The 17,347-nt window shown below is 36.2% G+C and overlaps 1 protein-coding gene across 2 annotated transcripts in view; it reads right to left on the bottom strand.

Annotated features, from left to right (window-relative positions):
* The window catches only part of PXDN (peroxidasin), a 92,694-nt gene that overhangs the window by 17,462 nt on the left and 57,885 nt on the right, over positions 1-17,347 (bottom strand). For both annotated transcript variants that reach the window (XM_062634573.1, XM_062634572.1), the window contains exons 9-17: positions 15,962-16,131; positions 14,772-15,044; positions 13,326-13,442; positions 12,072-12,230; positions 9,772-9,884; positions 8,626-8,782; positions 5,197-5,305; positions 4,608-4,765; positions 370-1,873 (exon numbers count right to left, since the gene is read on the bottom strand). In XM_062634573.1, the coding sequence (XP_062490557.1) occupies positions 370-1,873; positions 4,608-4,765; positions 5,197-5,305; positions 8,626-8,782; positions 9,772-9,884; positions 12,072-12,230; positions 13,326-13,442; positions 14,772-15,044; positions 15,962-16,131 (2,760 nt within the window). The remainder of the gene's footprint in view (positions 1-369; positions 1,874-4,607; positions 4,766-5,196; positions 5,306-8,625; positions 8,783-9,771; positions 9,885-12,071; positions 12,231-13,325; positions 13,443-14,771; positions 15,045-15,961; positions 16,132-17,347) is intronic.

Raw genomic sequence — 17,347 nt, 5'->3', positions numbered from 1 at the left:
CACTTCCTTTAGTGTACAGAATACATGGAACTAAACATGTAAATACTGGCATGAGACTGGCATTAATATGATCTAACATTGAATTAACAGTCATATTTAACAGCATCTATAAAAACAGATATTTTAAATTAACCATTTCCTGAACACATACAGTATATATTAACTTCTCATTGTTCACAGAGGTGTAGAAGTGAAGAAATTACCTGCATTTGGGAATTTTCCACATCTATTTTCTGGTATAGATGGAAGTTTCTTAAAAAATTCCATTATCCCTTTCTTAATAAATATTTTCTTTTAGATAAGATATTTAGGTACTATTTTTGCATGCACATTTAGATAATTGATTGCTTTTCTTCACCTCAGGCTCACCTGCTAAGTTTCTCCCTGATTTCAGGATTCTTAATTTCATTTTTCAGATCTTCAAAAGTCTGAGCTGAAGAAAGATTACAGTAAACTCTAAAATCATGGTAGGGAGGAATTCCATGATCTCTGCCTCTCTGAATATTCATAGCTGCCAGATCTAAAGCCACAGTACGTGCCATGGAGAAGAGTCTTTCTGTTAATTCTGTATTGAGTAATTGTGATGGGACACGCATCTTACCAGCAACACCAAACAATCCCCTTAGAAGTGGATCAATGCCTCCTTCATTTACAATCCGAAACGGAGAGAAGAATGCCTTATGAAGAGGTAGATGGCCTTGTGGAATAGGTTCAAAGTTTTCATCCAGTCGATACAGAAAAGGATTAATGAGTGTGTGACCAAACCTAAAAGCGGCAGTTGCAAACTCATTAGTTATGCCAGAATTAACACTGGGATCATAACCCTTATATTCGCCAAGCATCTTCATGCCTACCTCTCCAAAGATCTTAGGTAGCCAGTGGCTAAATGTTATGTGTTGCATTTCTGCACCAACAATTTTGCGTGTTTCGTGATATATTGTGTCACCATCCCAGTGTGGATTGAGTTTCAGTAGCTCTGTGGCAATTCTGTTGTGTTCTCTAAACCACAACGTGTGGATGCTGGTAAGACCCAGCTGTTCGTTAGAACGCTGATCACCAGCTAAAAAGCAGGGAATAGGGCTCTCATTTTCATCTCTCATACATTCAGTTGGCGGGCCAGTAGCAAATGGAAGAAGGGACTTTCCAGATCTCTGTACAATGCCCTGTCTCAGAAGACCCCTTTGACTTGCCAAATCTCTGATTTCTAGTGCTTCATGATCCGAACTGCCATACACATTGGATGCATCGATGTACGAAGTTAGCTGGTTGATCTGTTCTCGCGGGTACACAGAATTCATCAGGAGAGATGTCATGCCACTTCCACAAACTGGACTGGAGCGTACAAAAAACATGCAGCGTGCACCGTTTCGAACTCTGGGATCATTTGGTGGTATCATGATTGAAAAGCATGGAGGATCATTTGTACAAACTGAACTGCAATGCTGACCATCTGAAAACCTGGCCTCACTTAGGGCAGCCACTGTGAGGTCAAGATCATGGTCGAGAAACTGACCCCACTGCATAAGCATGTGAGTGTACTGGTCATCAGGAGTTATTGTTTCTGTTCCAATCAGAGTAGTTGAAACCAAGCGAGGCATCGGGAGTGGGTAGCCATTAGAGAGCCTCTTGGGTTCAATTCCCCTAGGCAAATTAAATCCATTTTCATAGACTGACTTTAACAGACGTTCAAAGGCTGTCAGAGAAGCACCCCACATTGGATGCTGAAGGTTGTTGCATGTTCCATCATGTGTCCGGTACTTCTGGTGGAAGCACATATCTGAGCAGTTATTCACTCGTCGATGGGCTGTACATCCTGAGAGATTAGCTATCAGATTCAAGTACTGTGGGGATACAAGATCATTATAGTGATAACCTGAAACCAGAAGACAGAGAGAAAGTCAAAGACTTTTTATAGACTCAGTGTCCCACACATTGAAAATTTATTTGAAATGTTATTTTACTATTTTGCTTTTCCTACCAGATTTAACATTCCTACTGTTTAAAAAGAACAATAATATAACCCCATATGTGTACTACAGCATTATGTCATTTGAGCAACAACCACTATTAGGTTGGGAGGGAACTTTGTAAAATTTCAGTTCAAGTACAATTTTTACAAAATGTTCACAAAAAGCGCTCATTACTACTTTGTCATTTAAGAAACAGAGATCTTTCCAGAAATAAAAGCCTCTTATTAAGGCAAATAGGATTTTTTCCCCATGTTAGTAAAAACATTTTAAAAACTGTCAGCAACATTTACAGAAATTTCGATTTTATCATTTGAGACTTGATAATTCACTGAACATTGTTTTGTTACAGTGAAAGTTGCAGAACTGTAAGGAAAAAATAATTTAAAAATATATATAAAAAAAAAAGAAAAATCCACAATAGAAAATAACCACAGGTAACGTAAGGCAATCTCCAGGACAAGTGGTGTGGCGTAATTCATATTCATATTATCCAGGACTAGTTTCTAAAGAGAACTGGTGCTCATTTAACACCTGGCGTAGGTTTCATCTGCAATTCACACCATTCATCTCTGGAAAACTTACTGTTTTCCTGTATTTTTTCTCAGTTCATAAAAAAATAATATAGAATCATAGAATATTTAAGGTTGGAAAGGACCTTAAGATCATCAAGTTCCAATCCCCCTGCCATGGGCAGGGACACCTCACACTAAACCACGTCACCCAAGACTTCATCCAACCTGGCCTTGAGCACCGCCAGGGATGGAGCATTCACAACTTCCCTGGACAACCCAAACCAGTGCCTCACCACCCTTACAGTAAAGAACTTCCTCCTTATATCCAATCTAAATTTCCCCTGTTAAAAGTTTTAACCCATTGCCCCTTGTCCTATCACTACAGTCCCTAATGAATAGTACCAAATATATACCGTAATTCATTAGAATTATGGTTTTGTAACTTCTAACTAAGGCTATGTGTTACACAATCTCTGCATTGGTATGACAGCCTGTGAAAGGATTGAAGACCATAAGACATCCTAGTACTATGCTGGGTGACTGCAAATATCAGAACATCCAGGCTGCGCCTTGTCCATGTTGCCTATTAGGAGACACTCCAAAAGTGATTTTTTTCCTAGAAACATTTGGGTTTCATTACAGGAAAAAAAGAAAAAAGTCATTAATTTCAGCTATATCTACATTATCAGCTTGTTCAGAACAACAGAAATGTGCCTGCAGATTGAAATTTTTGATGCTATGAAAGACATCCCTACTGTATCCATTGTGCAACAGGAGCAGGCTACCTTCAGAAAAGCTTTGGTTTGTACTCCTGGACTAAATGCTGCCCTGCACCACATTTTCACTTAATTTTAGAAGAACCTACACTGTTCAAGATCATACCACAACTCACACCAAAGCACAGTAAGTGGGGTCAAGTGGGAGATTCACTTCAAATGGGACCTGCTGACCCAAGGCATAGACACACCTTGAGTGATTAATGGATATACAGTATGGATGAGTGAGGTTCCAGGATCCAGGAGAGAGCCCAGAAGTGGAATATTTGGCAATGCAGGTGTATTTTTTGCTAACTAGGAGTCATCATACACAATGGGTCTTGATCTGGAAAGCTTGCAGTCAAGAATAAAATCAAACAAGTAGAATAAAGGCAGAAGACAAAAAGGAAATGGTCTTATAAATACTTGCCTAGGTCATAGTGAGAGTTAAAGTTTTTTGGAAGTTACAATAAATACTCAATATAAACATTAAAAAGAATATAATAAGTAAAAAATATTCCCTTTAGATTTTCAGTGTAGCTTTTGGCTGTGTCTCAAAAAGTCTATCATTATTTCCAAATGCTTCAGCCTTGTCTCTCAAGCCTATTCGCACACATCGCTACACACATTATTTGTACATGCTCCAGCTGGACTTCCATGAATTTGAACTTGGACTTTTCTACTAAAAGGTAAAAATATTAAACCTTATATTTTTTTTGCTATTTATAAAAAGCAGCAAAACCTGTATTTCTCATTACGACAGAAACTTCCTTGATAAAGGAAACAATTAGCTTAGGTTGACACACACTTAAAAAATGAGGAGCAAATAGTTTTTTTTTTAAGACTATCATGGTACATGCAGAAACCTTGGTTGGTAAAGTATACAAATCCTTCTTGCTACATCATCTTTTCTCCTTCCCAAGACACGCTGCCACTGAATGGTTACTTAAAGAAACAGGAAGAAAATACTGATTAATAACAGAAAAGTCTGTTCTGCTATGAAACAATGGTCCTAATGAATTAACAGCCAGGGAATTAACAAACAGGACACATTATGCCCTTCCATTATACTAAATTTGACCAGTAGAATATTCTGAACATGATTTTTTCCCTAATATGTCAGTGTGAGATAAAAAAATCTCTACTCAGAGCACTCAAACAAACTTAGTTACACCACAATGCAGTAATGTGCAAACCAAGGACTGAATTGGGCAAACACGCACATACATTTGATAAAGTTTTGCAAATTCAAATACACCACTTATTTCAATGTTATGGTTCTGCAGTTGCTACCCACACTCAGAAAACAGTTTAATGACTTAAGAAAGCAAACACACTTCAACACAGAAAAATAACAAGAGAGTACTGACTTGTTCCATTCAGGTCAACCATTAGACCATCTTGTACATGATCTTGAATAAGCTGCAATGTCCTTTCAAATATTTCCCCAGCTCTTGCTTGCTCAACAGTGTATGGATCCCTTGGGTATCGAAATAAGGCCAGCAAATCATTTGGAGAACGAGGACGACTGATGGATGATTAGAAAAAAATAGTAAGTGTACACAGGAGTTGTTATAACAACGCTACATAAATAGTGTAAATGTTCAGCAACAGGATTAGTACATACCTTGATTACTCATCTCAAAATGGAATGCGAACAAAAAAATATTTAATTAAATAATAAAACATTAAACACTTAGCAGCAATTAAACATTTAGTAGCCTTTTAATAAAGATTATCTCAGCAGAAAAACTGCTGCAGTGAATAGAAGTCTCAACAGGAGTGTTTAAACAATAGGAATCCTTACATGTTAAACTGTTAGTATTCCCAGAACTAACCAGATGTTAACACTGTCATTAAAATAATGAAATGGCTTCTTGCTTAATAAATCTTCCACTACTTCTAGTATATACAAAATTTATTTTGACTTCACAATATAAAAAAAAGAGAAAGGGTTACCTGTCAAACAGATGTGTACGTGTTGAATTTATTGCTCTGTCAACAGTTGCAATTGCTTCCACAATAGATGTTTGCACAAAAGGATCTCCATTTCGGCTGACATTAGGGACTACAGAGAGAGGAATCCATATGTTATGGCAAAAATGACCACAAACACAAAAAGATACTTCTATAAAACAGAGTCTAGACACAACATCATTTCAGTTGTACAAAGTAAACTCCTGTTCTTTAAGCATTAGCTTGTCCAAATACAAAATTCTTGTCTGGTTTGGAATTCTATTAAAGAATATCACAGTACATAAAAATTTGTAACATTTATAACATAAAATTTATAACAGAGATTAATATAAGCTTATAAATCCGATTGCTTATAATTCTAAAACAAAATGAAAATAAGTACATACAATGCTAAACTGTCCACTAATTAGTCCAAAAATTTCAAGTAGAAATTACCTAAGAAAAATTAATTATTAAGGGTTTTTTCTGGTGTGGTGTGCTACCAGCCTCCAGGCATTGATATCAAAAGCCTGACCTATATCTGCTGAAATCAATGCAAGTATTCCTGTTGAAATCATTGCTTTCAATTAGTACTGAATTTGATGTAAGAATTTAAATGGTTTACAGAAACGTGTTACAAGTGGAAAACACTGACAGGCTTAGTTTTCCTTTTAGAACACATGCATCACATAAATTCGAAGACATTTCACAGCTAAAAAAAAAAAAAAAAACCCAAACCCCCTAAATTTAAAAAAAAAAGCCACAGAATTTTATATATTCCTGAACAGCTACAGTAAATTAAGATGGCTCCTCTCCTGAGCTTAGTCTAGTAAGCAACACACATTAATTTTAAAGGGCTAGAAAAATTTTATTTATTTTGATCACTACTTTGTTTTCTACTTCAAAATTATCTAGCTTTTTAATACTACATTTATAATCACATGCTTAAAAGCTATTTAATGACTGCATAACACTGGTAATTCAGTAATGCATAGGCCCATTCATCTGCTTTTTTATGCAGTACTCAGTTGCTGCTGGATGTTTGTACAACCTGTCTAGGGCTAATAACCTTCCTTTTAGTCTAAACCGAGAGCTACCAGATCCAGGGGCAACAACTAACAATTTCCAGAGTGTGTTTAGATTGGAGAAGCCGCACAGGAAGAAGGGTAAAGTAGGGAAGAAGTTCAAAGCAAATATACTGGAATGAAATCAGCAGATGCACAAAATCAGCTGACATAAAAAATGTTGTTTGCAAGCTTTTCATTACTTCCTTTTTTATTTTTTTCTGAGGCAATATTTTATCATTCCTTCATAATGAACAGCTTAGGCTGCGTCTGTACGAGTTTCAGAGTCTAGACCTGGGTAATCAAACTTAACCACCTATACTGTCAAGTAAAACAGGTCCTGCCACTCTATAGCTGTAGCTGAAGCCCCTTTCTCTCCCCTGAGGCCAGCTGTCTCGGGCTGCTGACAACATACTCCCACCATCCACAAACAGCTGACCCTTTCCACCGTGCCTAAAGTGGTAGCACCTATGTGTCGTAATTACCCTCTGTCCTCCTTGCTTGTTGTTTCATAGCAACATTATAGAAACTATCAGGTAAGCTACTTATTTTAAGGAAAAATACAATTTACAAGTTTGCTACTCAATTGTTTCAGACAGGGATTGTGTGCCATGAACCATCTTAACACTGCAACATTGCAGACTGTAAAGTCCGGGGGCTGGTCACCTTCCCTATTGCTGTCTACAATAGATGTAATCTTGGTGCTCATTTTAGATACATGTTTTGCAGAGCTATCATTCTGATTAATGGTGCACCTGATCTGAATCATAAACCTTGGTCATAGAATCACGGAACTGTAAGGGCTGGAAAGGACCTTAAGATCATCCAGTTCCACCCCCCTGCAGGGACTCCTTTCACTAGACCAAATTGCTCAAAGCCCCATCCAATCTGGCCTTGAACACCATGAATGTTCCAAAAATGGTGCATTCACAACTTCCTTGGGCAACCTGTTCGAATTCCACACCTCTCTCTGACTAAATTTATTCCTTATATCCAACCTGAATCTCTCCTTTGAACTCATTACCCCTTGTCCTATCACTGCAGTCCCCAGTGAAGAGAAAGGTGGTCAGATGTTAACTGTACTGTACTTGATTTTTGTTTAGACTAATTGCTGCTGGAAGTTCTCTTTTTAAACGGATAGATATTAAAAGTTAAAGCTCCCTGTAAACCTTTCACATGATTTTGTGGGGCAGGGGGAGCAAAATGGCAATTTTTTGTAAGCAGTGAAAATGGAATACACATATATCCCACCTTACACTCAATCCAGGCACTTACAAAACTACAGAAAAGGACAGAAGGAAATTACATAGAAAAAAGCATCTTTAAAATATTATCAAATGTGGCCAGCAAAACCTGCCCACCAGCTTCTATACACATGCCTTTAATCCATTTCAATTTTAGGAAAAGATTTTTATGCATTAGGACCATTCATAACACATTAACTTTGTTTAAAAGAAATATTGACAAGCAAGTTTCTAGGCATTTCTGGCTAATGCCATTATTAATACTATCAAGATAGCAATTGTCAGTACTTATAATCTGTCCTTGCTCCTCTGTGAGCTGCATTGTAACAGCAACCACAGGGAACGGTTTCTGGTATCTCACTAGTTTTAAAGAGAAACATCATTTACAGTTTCAGACTGTGTCATATTTTCTACTGAAAGACAACAACAACAAAAATTACAGAGTTTCCTTTTGAAAATGCGTCTGAAAAATCAACAGTTTTACTCGGTGAGTCAGAAAAGCATTAGTGTCAATCCTTAGCATCTTTGGCTGCTTTATTACAAATTATTATATATTAATGATTAGTAACTATTATTTTCAATTATTACATTAAAATAATTGTAATAAACTCAAATACTCTCCTTTTCTTTCTGTTTTCTCCTTTAGCTTCCTACATTCATTATGACTTTCCTGAATTCTTTCACAATGGTTGCAGTCTAATTTTCAACCAAGTACTGTATGTGCCCCTTTAAAGATGACTCAAGGCCTTTTGTCAAGTTATCCCTAAAGATTAGGCTGTGTATTTGACTAGCAAATTTTAATAGGTCCAGATAATGTTTCAAGAGGAAAGTAGTATGACTAACTGGAGCCCAAAGCATTGCTTATTTCAAAGCTTAAATCATAGAGACATTTTGGCTCACATATTTTCATCTTACGCCTGTGCAGATACTTGCCTGAATTAAATGAAGAAAAAAAGAAAAAAGAAGAAAAAAACACACACACAAAGAAGAGGAGTATGGGAGAAAAACTGAAACATAAATAAAAGAAAGACCTCAATACTTTATTAACTTTTTTGCATCTTACAAATTAAGCAATTAGAATGAAACTAATAATCTAACTCATACCTCTGATTTGTACACCTTACCATTAACAGTAAGCACCATACTAACAGAGGAGTATCCTATGGTATTCCGGGCAACACATTCATATCGACCTTCATCAGCTGTTCCAACATCACGAATGGTAAGAAATCCTTCTGGACTAACATGAAATTTTCCACTCTCAGTTACCTGCACTCCATCCTGTAGCAGAGCACAATGACTAGTTATTCTAAATACTCTTTGTTTTCAAACCTGAACTTTTGCAATCTTTTTTCTCTTTTATTTTTACAGAGGTGTTTTTTTTTTTTTTAATATATATTTCTATTTTGTATGGCAAGATAATCTTCAAGTAGATTTACATAAACTTACATAAAAAACTCACAAACTGTTGACAGGAGTTGTATGTACTTCTAAATTGTACACTGTATTTATTCATTTTTAAAAGCATTCATTATTGTAAATCAAAGTACCTTAGCAGTTATAGGTCCTCATGACATAAAATTTAAGACCCAAAAATAAGATAGCACCTCTTGAGTACATTTATTTGTATCAATTCTTCATGCACTATGTATTTAGAAGCTGTTTATGGTATACTAAAATACATTTTCTAATGTTCATTAATTTAAGATAAAATAATCAGGAAGCTCAATATCAGTAACCCATTAATTCATCATTAACTCTGCTAATAACTCTAACAGTTTGATATAACGATTATTGCACCAATGGAAATCAAAAGCCACAGACAGGTTACGAAAGAGTCACTAAAATATGTCCTGGTTGAAGTGTCAACCTAATAGTTTAAAAGGGCTCATTAATACAATATTTTCATTGCTTTATATCTATGATACAGTTGAAAGTGCAAAAGTATTAATAGGTTATTCACACAGAACTGTCACTAAAATACATAGGCCTTTTAAGGCTTACATTACGAATTTTAGCTTGTCCATTTAATGACTTCCATAACCATATATATACACACACATACAGATATATATAAAATTCAAGTTTGGTGTATATATATATATACACACACACATGCTCTGTGTTAAAAGATTTGCTGATCAAACATCAGGTAATGCTTTCAAACACCAGAGCAAGCAATAATTTGACAGCGTGTACTTTGAAAAGCTCGTTATGAAAAGATGGAAAGGCCACTGAGTTTCTGCAACGACTGAACAAATGCCTAGTACCTTATTCCATGTAATTACTGGCTCCGGCTCTCCTTGAGCACTGCATGGGATCTGCACATTTGTGCCAACCTCCACTGTCATGTCACTGGGAATGCTGGCAAATACAGGTGTCACTGAAAAAAAGGTACATTGACAAAGTATGAAATACAACTTGTACAAAAGATGGTCTAAAATGAGATAAACATTGTTTATTTTTTTCAGTTACCCAACATTCCTCAATCTATAATCCTATTCTGTCTGCAAGTTTGTAGTCGCTTATAAATTTGTCTTACAGACAAAATTCTTTAGACCTGAAGTCTGCTTTAGGGTGATTTTTAACAACTCAAGTTCAAACAAAACCAGCCAAAACACTTTTTGCCCAAACCATTTAAGTTCCACATTTTAAAAGCTCTAAAAATATTTCTGTGAATAGGTAAATCTGAGTAAAGTCACCAGAATGAATATCCCATCAACTTCTGTAACTTTTTCAAGTTTTAATTTTTTAAGCAGCAACAACAGAGATTTCTTAGCTGATAAAAGCAAAAGTTTCCACAAGTCATTCAACTGTGATTCCCCCAGCCCAACTTACTGAGGTGCTAAGACTTCACAGAGCTCCTATCGTCCTGACAGTAAGCCCTAGGCATTAGCATGTCAAAAAAAATCACCTCTGATTTTAAGGACAGTTATCAGTGTGAAGAAAATGAATGCATTTTTTAATATTTCAAATCCAGATTGACATGCAGCACTCAAATATCATCATATATTTGTATGTGCTTCTCATAAAGATATTAAAAATTGTATTTCTGCTGTAAAGTATTGGTATTTTGGGGGGGGTGGGAGAGGGCTGTGCTTTTACAGAGATGTACTTGGCCACACAATGTACATTTATTCTACCAAGTGAATGTGGCCCTGTTATTAAATTGTTTGTACACAAATTGCTGTCAAGAACCAGAAACCATTTCAAATAAGGCATTCAGAGGCAGACATCCAGCACTGGGAGGTTTGGGTTCTCTGGATGTGAGCCATGTCATGCCACCAAACAGAAGTGGACCATTAATCCATATTAATTAATCCAGATTTAGCCACAATGACCAGTGACCATTCCTGAGATGAACAGTCCTTTTGTTAGTAGCCTAAAAGAAGAAAAGTTTTCTCTTCTTGCACAATTGAAAATAGCATGGCAGTGAATGCATGGAGAGCTCCAATTTCAGGTTGCATTACAGCCTTCAATCTTGTATTTACTATCCTTTGGTGACTGTATTTAGCAACCTGGGTCACACAAAAATAATTTTATCAAAATCAGTGAAGTTTAACACAATCTCAAGGCTATAAAACTTTATAAAATTGAGTTTTGTTATATGGAATATAACGTTTAAATGAGGTCACCAACAAGAAATACTTTGAATTAAACATTCAATCCCTCTGAATTTAGTTAGATAACAAATTACTTAACTAAACTAAACATATTAATATGATTCTAATTAATTCTAGAATTAGCTTACTTAAAATTTAGTTAAAGAAAAGCACAAGATAAATGGAGTGGGTTGGCTTTTTATCCTGTGTCTGCTGATTTTAGGTATAGGGAATGACTTTTGATTGTGAAGGTCATTCCGCTATTGTAAAATAAAGTGTTCTGCTTCTGGACATCAAAAAAATATGAGATTTACACTATTTATTCAACAGCACAGAGTATTATAAGCAACCAATCTTTGCAAAGCAAAGTATTTTCCCAAGCATGGGAATAGTCATCCTCAAAGCAAACCTCTGTTCCTTACAAAAAGGAGTAAATCAGTTAAACCTCTTTTATAGAAGACAGACTGTTCTAAAGGAATGATACTCTGTACAAATACTGATAAGTATCTATATATAACATTTGCTAAAAAATACCTGGAACCTAAAAATAGATATGCTCAGAAATAACAATGAGAAATGTGAAATGTTAGCAGCACTTTGAACAGCAAGTTTTTTAAATGACAAAAGATATAGCCTCATGCTAACAAGCTTTTTGCAAAAGAAGGCCGTGTTTAGTTGTAAGCTTATGTGGTCTGCAACTAACTGAATAAAGTCTATCAGGGCACACCGTCCCACATGCTCAATTTATAAAAACTAATAAGACACCTTAAAATTCAAAACCAGAAACTTGGAATAATTGTGAAAATGCAGTGAAAGTCCTGAAGGAAAACCCATGCACTATTCAGGATCTGTTTCAAAAGCTTTTTTAATTCTAAGTAAGGATAAAAAACTTCAGATTATTTTTTTTTTTATTTATTTTTACATTACTTTTTTATTTTCCTCAGCAGCAGCTTTCATGGACAACATACCTCTAGGCTGTACAGTCAAGTATACAACAATTCGTTGAGACCCAATAATGTTAACAGCTTGGCATTCATACTGTCCCTGGTCATGCAGAGCAACCCTGGAAATCCTTAGGGTTCCAGAGGATAAGACTAAGTGTCTTCTGTCAACAGACAACTGGCCTCCTGAAACACAAAGTAACAGCAGTGCAGAGCAAAGTACCTTTGTGTCAGAAAAAGGGAAATCCAGAAAATTATATATTTGATGAAGCATTGGAAAAAAATGGAATATCTTTTAAAAAGGTTTGAAACCTTTACTTCTCAGAAGATAAACATACAAAGCAAACAAAACATACATATGCACACAATCATAAACCTGAACTTTTTTTCTTTGTGGTAGAAACAAATATTTTCATGTAAGGAGCATGATAAAGCGTCCAAAAGAGAAGGCACCATACGAACACCAGTAGGTATTACTGTTCATTTCACATGTGTGTAAGACACAATTCATCGTATCTGCCTAAGCCATACAGAGAATCCATAAAAAAAAATCATATAGCCCTGAAAAAATGAAATATAATGAAAATTAAATAAAAGGGACATCAGTGTCTGTACCCTATTCTTCCTTTCTGGACATTTCATTTGATTGGAGCAATCTTTTTAAGAAGGAGAAACAGGAACATTATCAGCATCAAAAAGATCAAATGTTTGTTAAAAGTCTGCTTTATCTACCATGTTTTAGAATTTCCTAAGAGGTGTTTTGACTGCTAGAGAATCATTTGATTCAACTGGGTTATTTACTTACTTGTAAAACACCCACTACATTATTTCTTCCCACTGGATCTCGCTTAATGCCTTTACTGCCACTACCTGATAAAACTATCAGCAGAGTACACACCACCGCTCCTCTCAACGCGCGATAAGTGACAGAAATGCAGTTATACAGATGCCAGTTAAAGGTTGGGCTGTACCTAATTTCAGATTTCCAGTTAATGACAGTCATCTCTATTTCTTCTGCAGTAAACCAGCTGAAGTAGGTACTGCCACATGCAATTTGTCTCCTATTTCTTAAACATTATGGAGACATATTTTAATGACTTTTTTTTAATGAATAATGAAAAATGCTTGAGCAGCTCGCTTCTGTGGGACACATTTTCCTTTCTAGTTAAAGCAGAAATAGATGAGCCATGTTTCCTTCAGAGACTTAAGCATCTAAGCAAATACATGGATCTAAACAAATAGTATTTTATTAGCTTAGAAGTGAAAATAGAACATGCTTACCTCCTTTAGTCCAGGCAATAACAGGCTGGGGATAGCCTTGTGCTTCGCAAGGGAAGTCAACAGTCTGTCCCTCAATCACTGTTTTGTCTTGAGGAGTGACAGTAAACTTAGGTAGAGCTAAAGAAGAGAAAATAAACAGGTTAAAACAAAACAAATCCAAACTAAAAAACGCATAACTGTCTGAAATGATGAAATTATTCCTGTATGACTTGAATAGCTCATATCAGTAGGAAAAGAGACGCTAATGGGACTGTTTTATATTGTGACCCCTATAGGGCAGAGAGTTAAGGTAGCCACCAGTGCAATAGAAACATCTCACAACCTGGCCCTGGCGACAGTGAAGATGTCTGGGATCTACTGCCATAGATCCAAGGTAAGAGGTATAGTAAGACTTGTAGAGTCAAACATAGATTGGATTAAAAATGCCTTCTCCTCTCAAACAATCGTAGGCTAAATTGTGAAGAAAATGCAGTGCAGTCAAAGCCATCCTGAGCTCCTTGTTTTCTACTTTACACAAAAGGAAAGCAGTGAGTAGAAGTGTGGGCCAATTTCTGCAGTAACATCACAGCACTATCCGTGTAAGATGCAATTTGTTCAGCTCTCAAAACACAATCATCCAACTGGTGGATAATGAATAAACAAAACCACAAGGACAAGTTGTTCTGCATAGCTTTAAAAAATTGAACTCATTGATGAAGTATTTGCAACCCGAAGTGCTTGCCAGCTAGAGATCTTAACATGAGAACAGAAAGAAAGTTTCCTCAAAATGCTTTGCAAATGCAAATTCCAGCATAAAAACATTTCAAGTAAAAATATTCCCCATAAATATATATGCTTTCGATAGATTGTTCTTGAACATTTTATATTGATATTATTGACATACAATACCAAAATTATTGCAATCACGATAAGTTACAGTACTTTGACTTTTGTTTTGCAGAAAAGCTATGCTAACACCTCAGTTGGCAGAGTGAAAACTTCCATGAAACACAGCAAAAAATGTTTCCACACCCACTGAAGTGTCTGTAAAAGAAAGGCAGAACAGTACTCAAAACTCCATTTCTAATACTCCAGGCACAAATTCTAATCTCTAGGATTGTTGCCAGTTACAGAAAAAATGTAATCCCCCATAAATTTGACATTGCATGTTTATTCCTATCAGCAAACAAAACATAATAAGAAATAAACATTTCAAAACACCAATGATTAACTTCTGAGAATAATCAATGAATTTAACCTTCAGAGAATTAGTATAAAATATCTGACTTTGAGTGAAATGTATAGCAACTTTCCTACAGATTACACTAGAATCTTACAAGTAAAACAGAAACTTTCATGGTTTTAGTTCAGCTCTGACAATTCAGAAAAACAGAGAAAACCACACAGTTCAAAGTAATATACTGTTCCTAATATGTTTTATAGCTTGTCACTCTTAAAGTTACTCACCTTGGACTATGATGTATGCAGTTGCATGGATATTATCTATGCTGTTCGTTGCAAAACAGGTGTACTCGCCACTGTCCTCCTGCTTCACATTTTGTATGTAAAGTCCTCCTGATGGGGTTATGGTGATGCGAGGGTCAACTGGTAAAGGGGTTCTGTCTGCTTTGGTCCAGGTAATTCGTGGCTGAGGGTGCCCGGTTGCACTGCACTCCAAGGTAACGCTCTCTCCAACCAGCACTTCGGTGTTTTGCGGGTGAATCACAAAACTTGGCCTGGCTGTGAGGAAAAAGCAATGCCTACATATGACTTTCAGCTCACACAGGTAATTTGTCTGGATACTGCAATACTCTGGGAAATCTAGAGTTTTTTAATAGTTTTGTTCCAGCATACTTCTAATCTTAGTGTGAAGTCTGCCTCACTTTAAACCTAAGCTAGATGCAGGCATTTATAAATATCAGTAGATAAGAAATATAAGCTCTGATGTTTCTTTCCTTGACTGCCATTAAAACAGTGTTCAAACATTTCCTTCTCATTTGCTGATCTTCATAAAGGTCTCCTCAGAGGCACAAACACTGAGACCAAGAAAACAGGCCAAAATTTGCCATAAATGAATAGAAACACAAACCTGATTAAGCTACATTTTAGTATCTTTTCCCAGCTATACATGTGCTTTGCAGTGACATTTTAAGTTTACCTGATGTTGAGTGTCAAAACAAAATTTTCTCACAGCAAAGTCTGGGATTTTAAAACATTACATCCTGGAGAGGAATTTAGTGCTTGCAAACACAAAGACCTGGCAACACAGAGATGCAGGCTAAGAAGCTCCATAATAAGGGATGGCTGCACAGCATGTGTCAAAGCTTCCATGAGCAGCCTGCTTGGAATCTTGTGGTATTCAGGTATCCACAGAGAACACTATTGTACTGAGCAATGTTGTAATGCAACAGCCTCTTTCCCTAACCCTTAAACAGAGAGCCTACAAGACTACCATCAGAATTGCTTACTACAATAAACATATTAACTAGCTGATTTTTGTTCTGGGGATGTAACTTCATGATCTAGTTCTTAAGATGCCCAAGCGCAAAAATTTACATGTCAAGAACATACAAAAGCCAAGGCATCTTACTTTTAGCAATCTTATTATCAAAACAATTCCTCATCTGAATGCAAAATTCAGATTTGGTGTTCTTTACCTGGTGACTCAAAGTATCGAAGAGTAACTTCCTGAGTTTTCACTTCTCCAGCCACATTTTTTGCCATGCACTGGTAAATGCCTTGATCTGTTTCTTTAGTATTCTGAATCATCAACGTGCCATCATCTAGCAAGTTTAGTCGGGAATCTTCTTTCATACTGAGCTCATTACTGTGAGGAAAAGAATCTGCTGGAGTTAAACCTTTAAATCACAAGCACAGAAAACTGGTAAATAATGAAACCCAAAATATATTACCGAAAATAATTTGAGGGGGGGGTGGGAGGGGGAGAAGAGTTTTACTGTGTTAAGTAAAATAACAGAACTCTTAGCTTTCTCCTAAAGAGAAGACAAAAGAAAAAAAAGAAAAAAAAATTCAACCAATTTTGCCTCTGCAAGCATCATACTTTCAATATGAAAAACCAAAATACATTAATGAGTAAAAGCTTACAGGGAAAAAAGTTCTAACTGGCAAACCAATTTAAAATGTTTGTGCTTGAAGCATATCATATAAGTTCAACACTCAAGATACTTTCTGCTAGGAGTGGGGTTACTTGCAATAAAATCATCTTTGTGCCAACATCTGTCCAGATTGCTCAAGGAGCACTAATGAACCTGATTATAATTTGCACTGGCTTGAAACGTCAGGTCTTCGGGATATATTAGGGATGCATTTGTGTGACGTTATCTAAGAACAGTTAGGGGTTATTATTAAAGGAACTGTTTCTCACTCCATCCCACACTACATCACGAAAAAAGCACAGATGAGGGATGAGATCTTACCCCCTGTGTACAAAACCCAGTCTGATGATCTGTTCACCATACTGACCTCAATAGGTCAATGGCTTTTGACTGAAATCTTGCCATGTTCAACTACCTTGCAAAGAGCTTTGCTCTCATTCATGCAGCCAGGAAACAAGCCAGAGTCAATAATTCCACACCCCAAGCTCAAATTTCTTCTTAAAACTCTTTCATATGTGTATTCTGAATACATGTTTTCTTTGTTTATTATAAGAAGTACATGAGCCAAAGAAAATTTTAATGTAATAATTATATCATACAAGCTCAAGGCTCTGTTATTGACATACTCCATAAACACTGTACCCTTGCTGCATGTGTCACTCCCATCAGCAGAAACCTACAGAACCAGGACTCTGTAGCTCCATTTTATCAGCATCCAACAAACTAAAATGGTTCATTTGCTAATATAAAACACAAGGGAATTTGCTTTTCAGATCCATTTTTCATTTGTGTAAGAGCATCATTAAGCCAGTCTGATTAAGTTTGTGGTAAACTCACAGTTCAATGTGTCTATCATAAATTCACATCAGTATAAGGCAGATGATGTGCTGGTACGCAGCTGGTTCAGCCATGCCGTGCCCAGTTGTG

The sequence above is a fragment of the Pezoporus occidentalis genome, unplaced genomic scaffold, assembly GCF_034315485.1.
Source record: "Pezoporus occidentalis ecotype Australia unplaced genomic scaffold, CSIRO_AGI_Poc_V1 ctg43, whole genome shotgun sequence".
NCBI classification, from domain to species: domain Eukaryota; kingdom Metazoa; phylum Chordata; class Aves; order Psittaciformes; family Psittacidae; genus Pezoporus; species Pezoporus occidentalis.
Note: the sequence above shows the minus strand (reverse complement) of the source record. Positions and strands in the feature narration are given on the sequence as shown.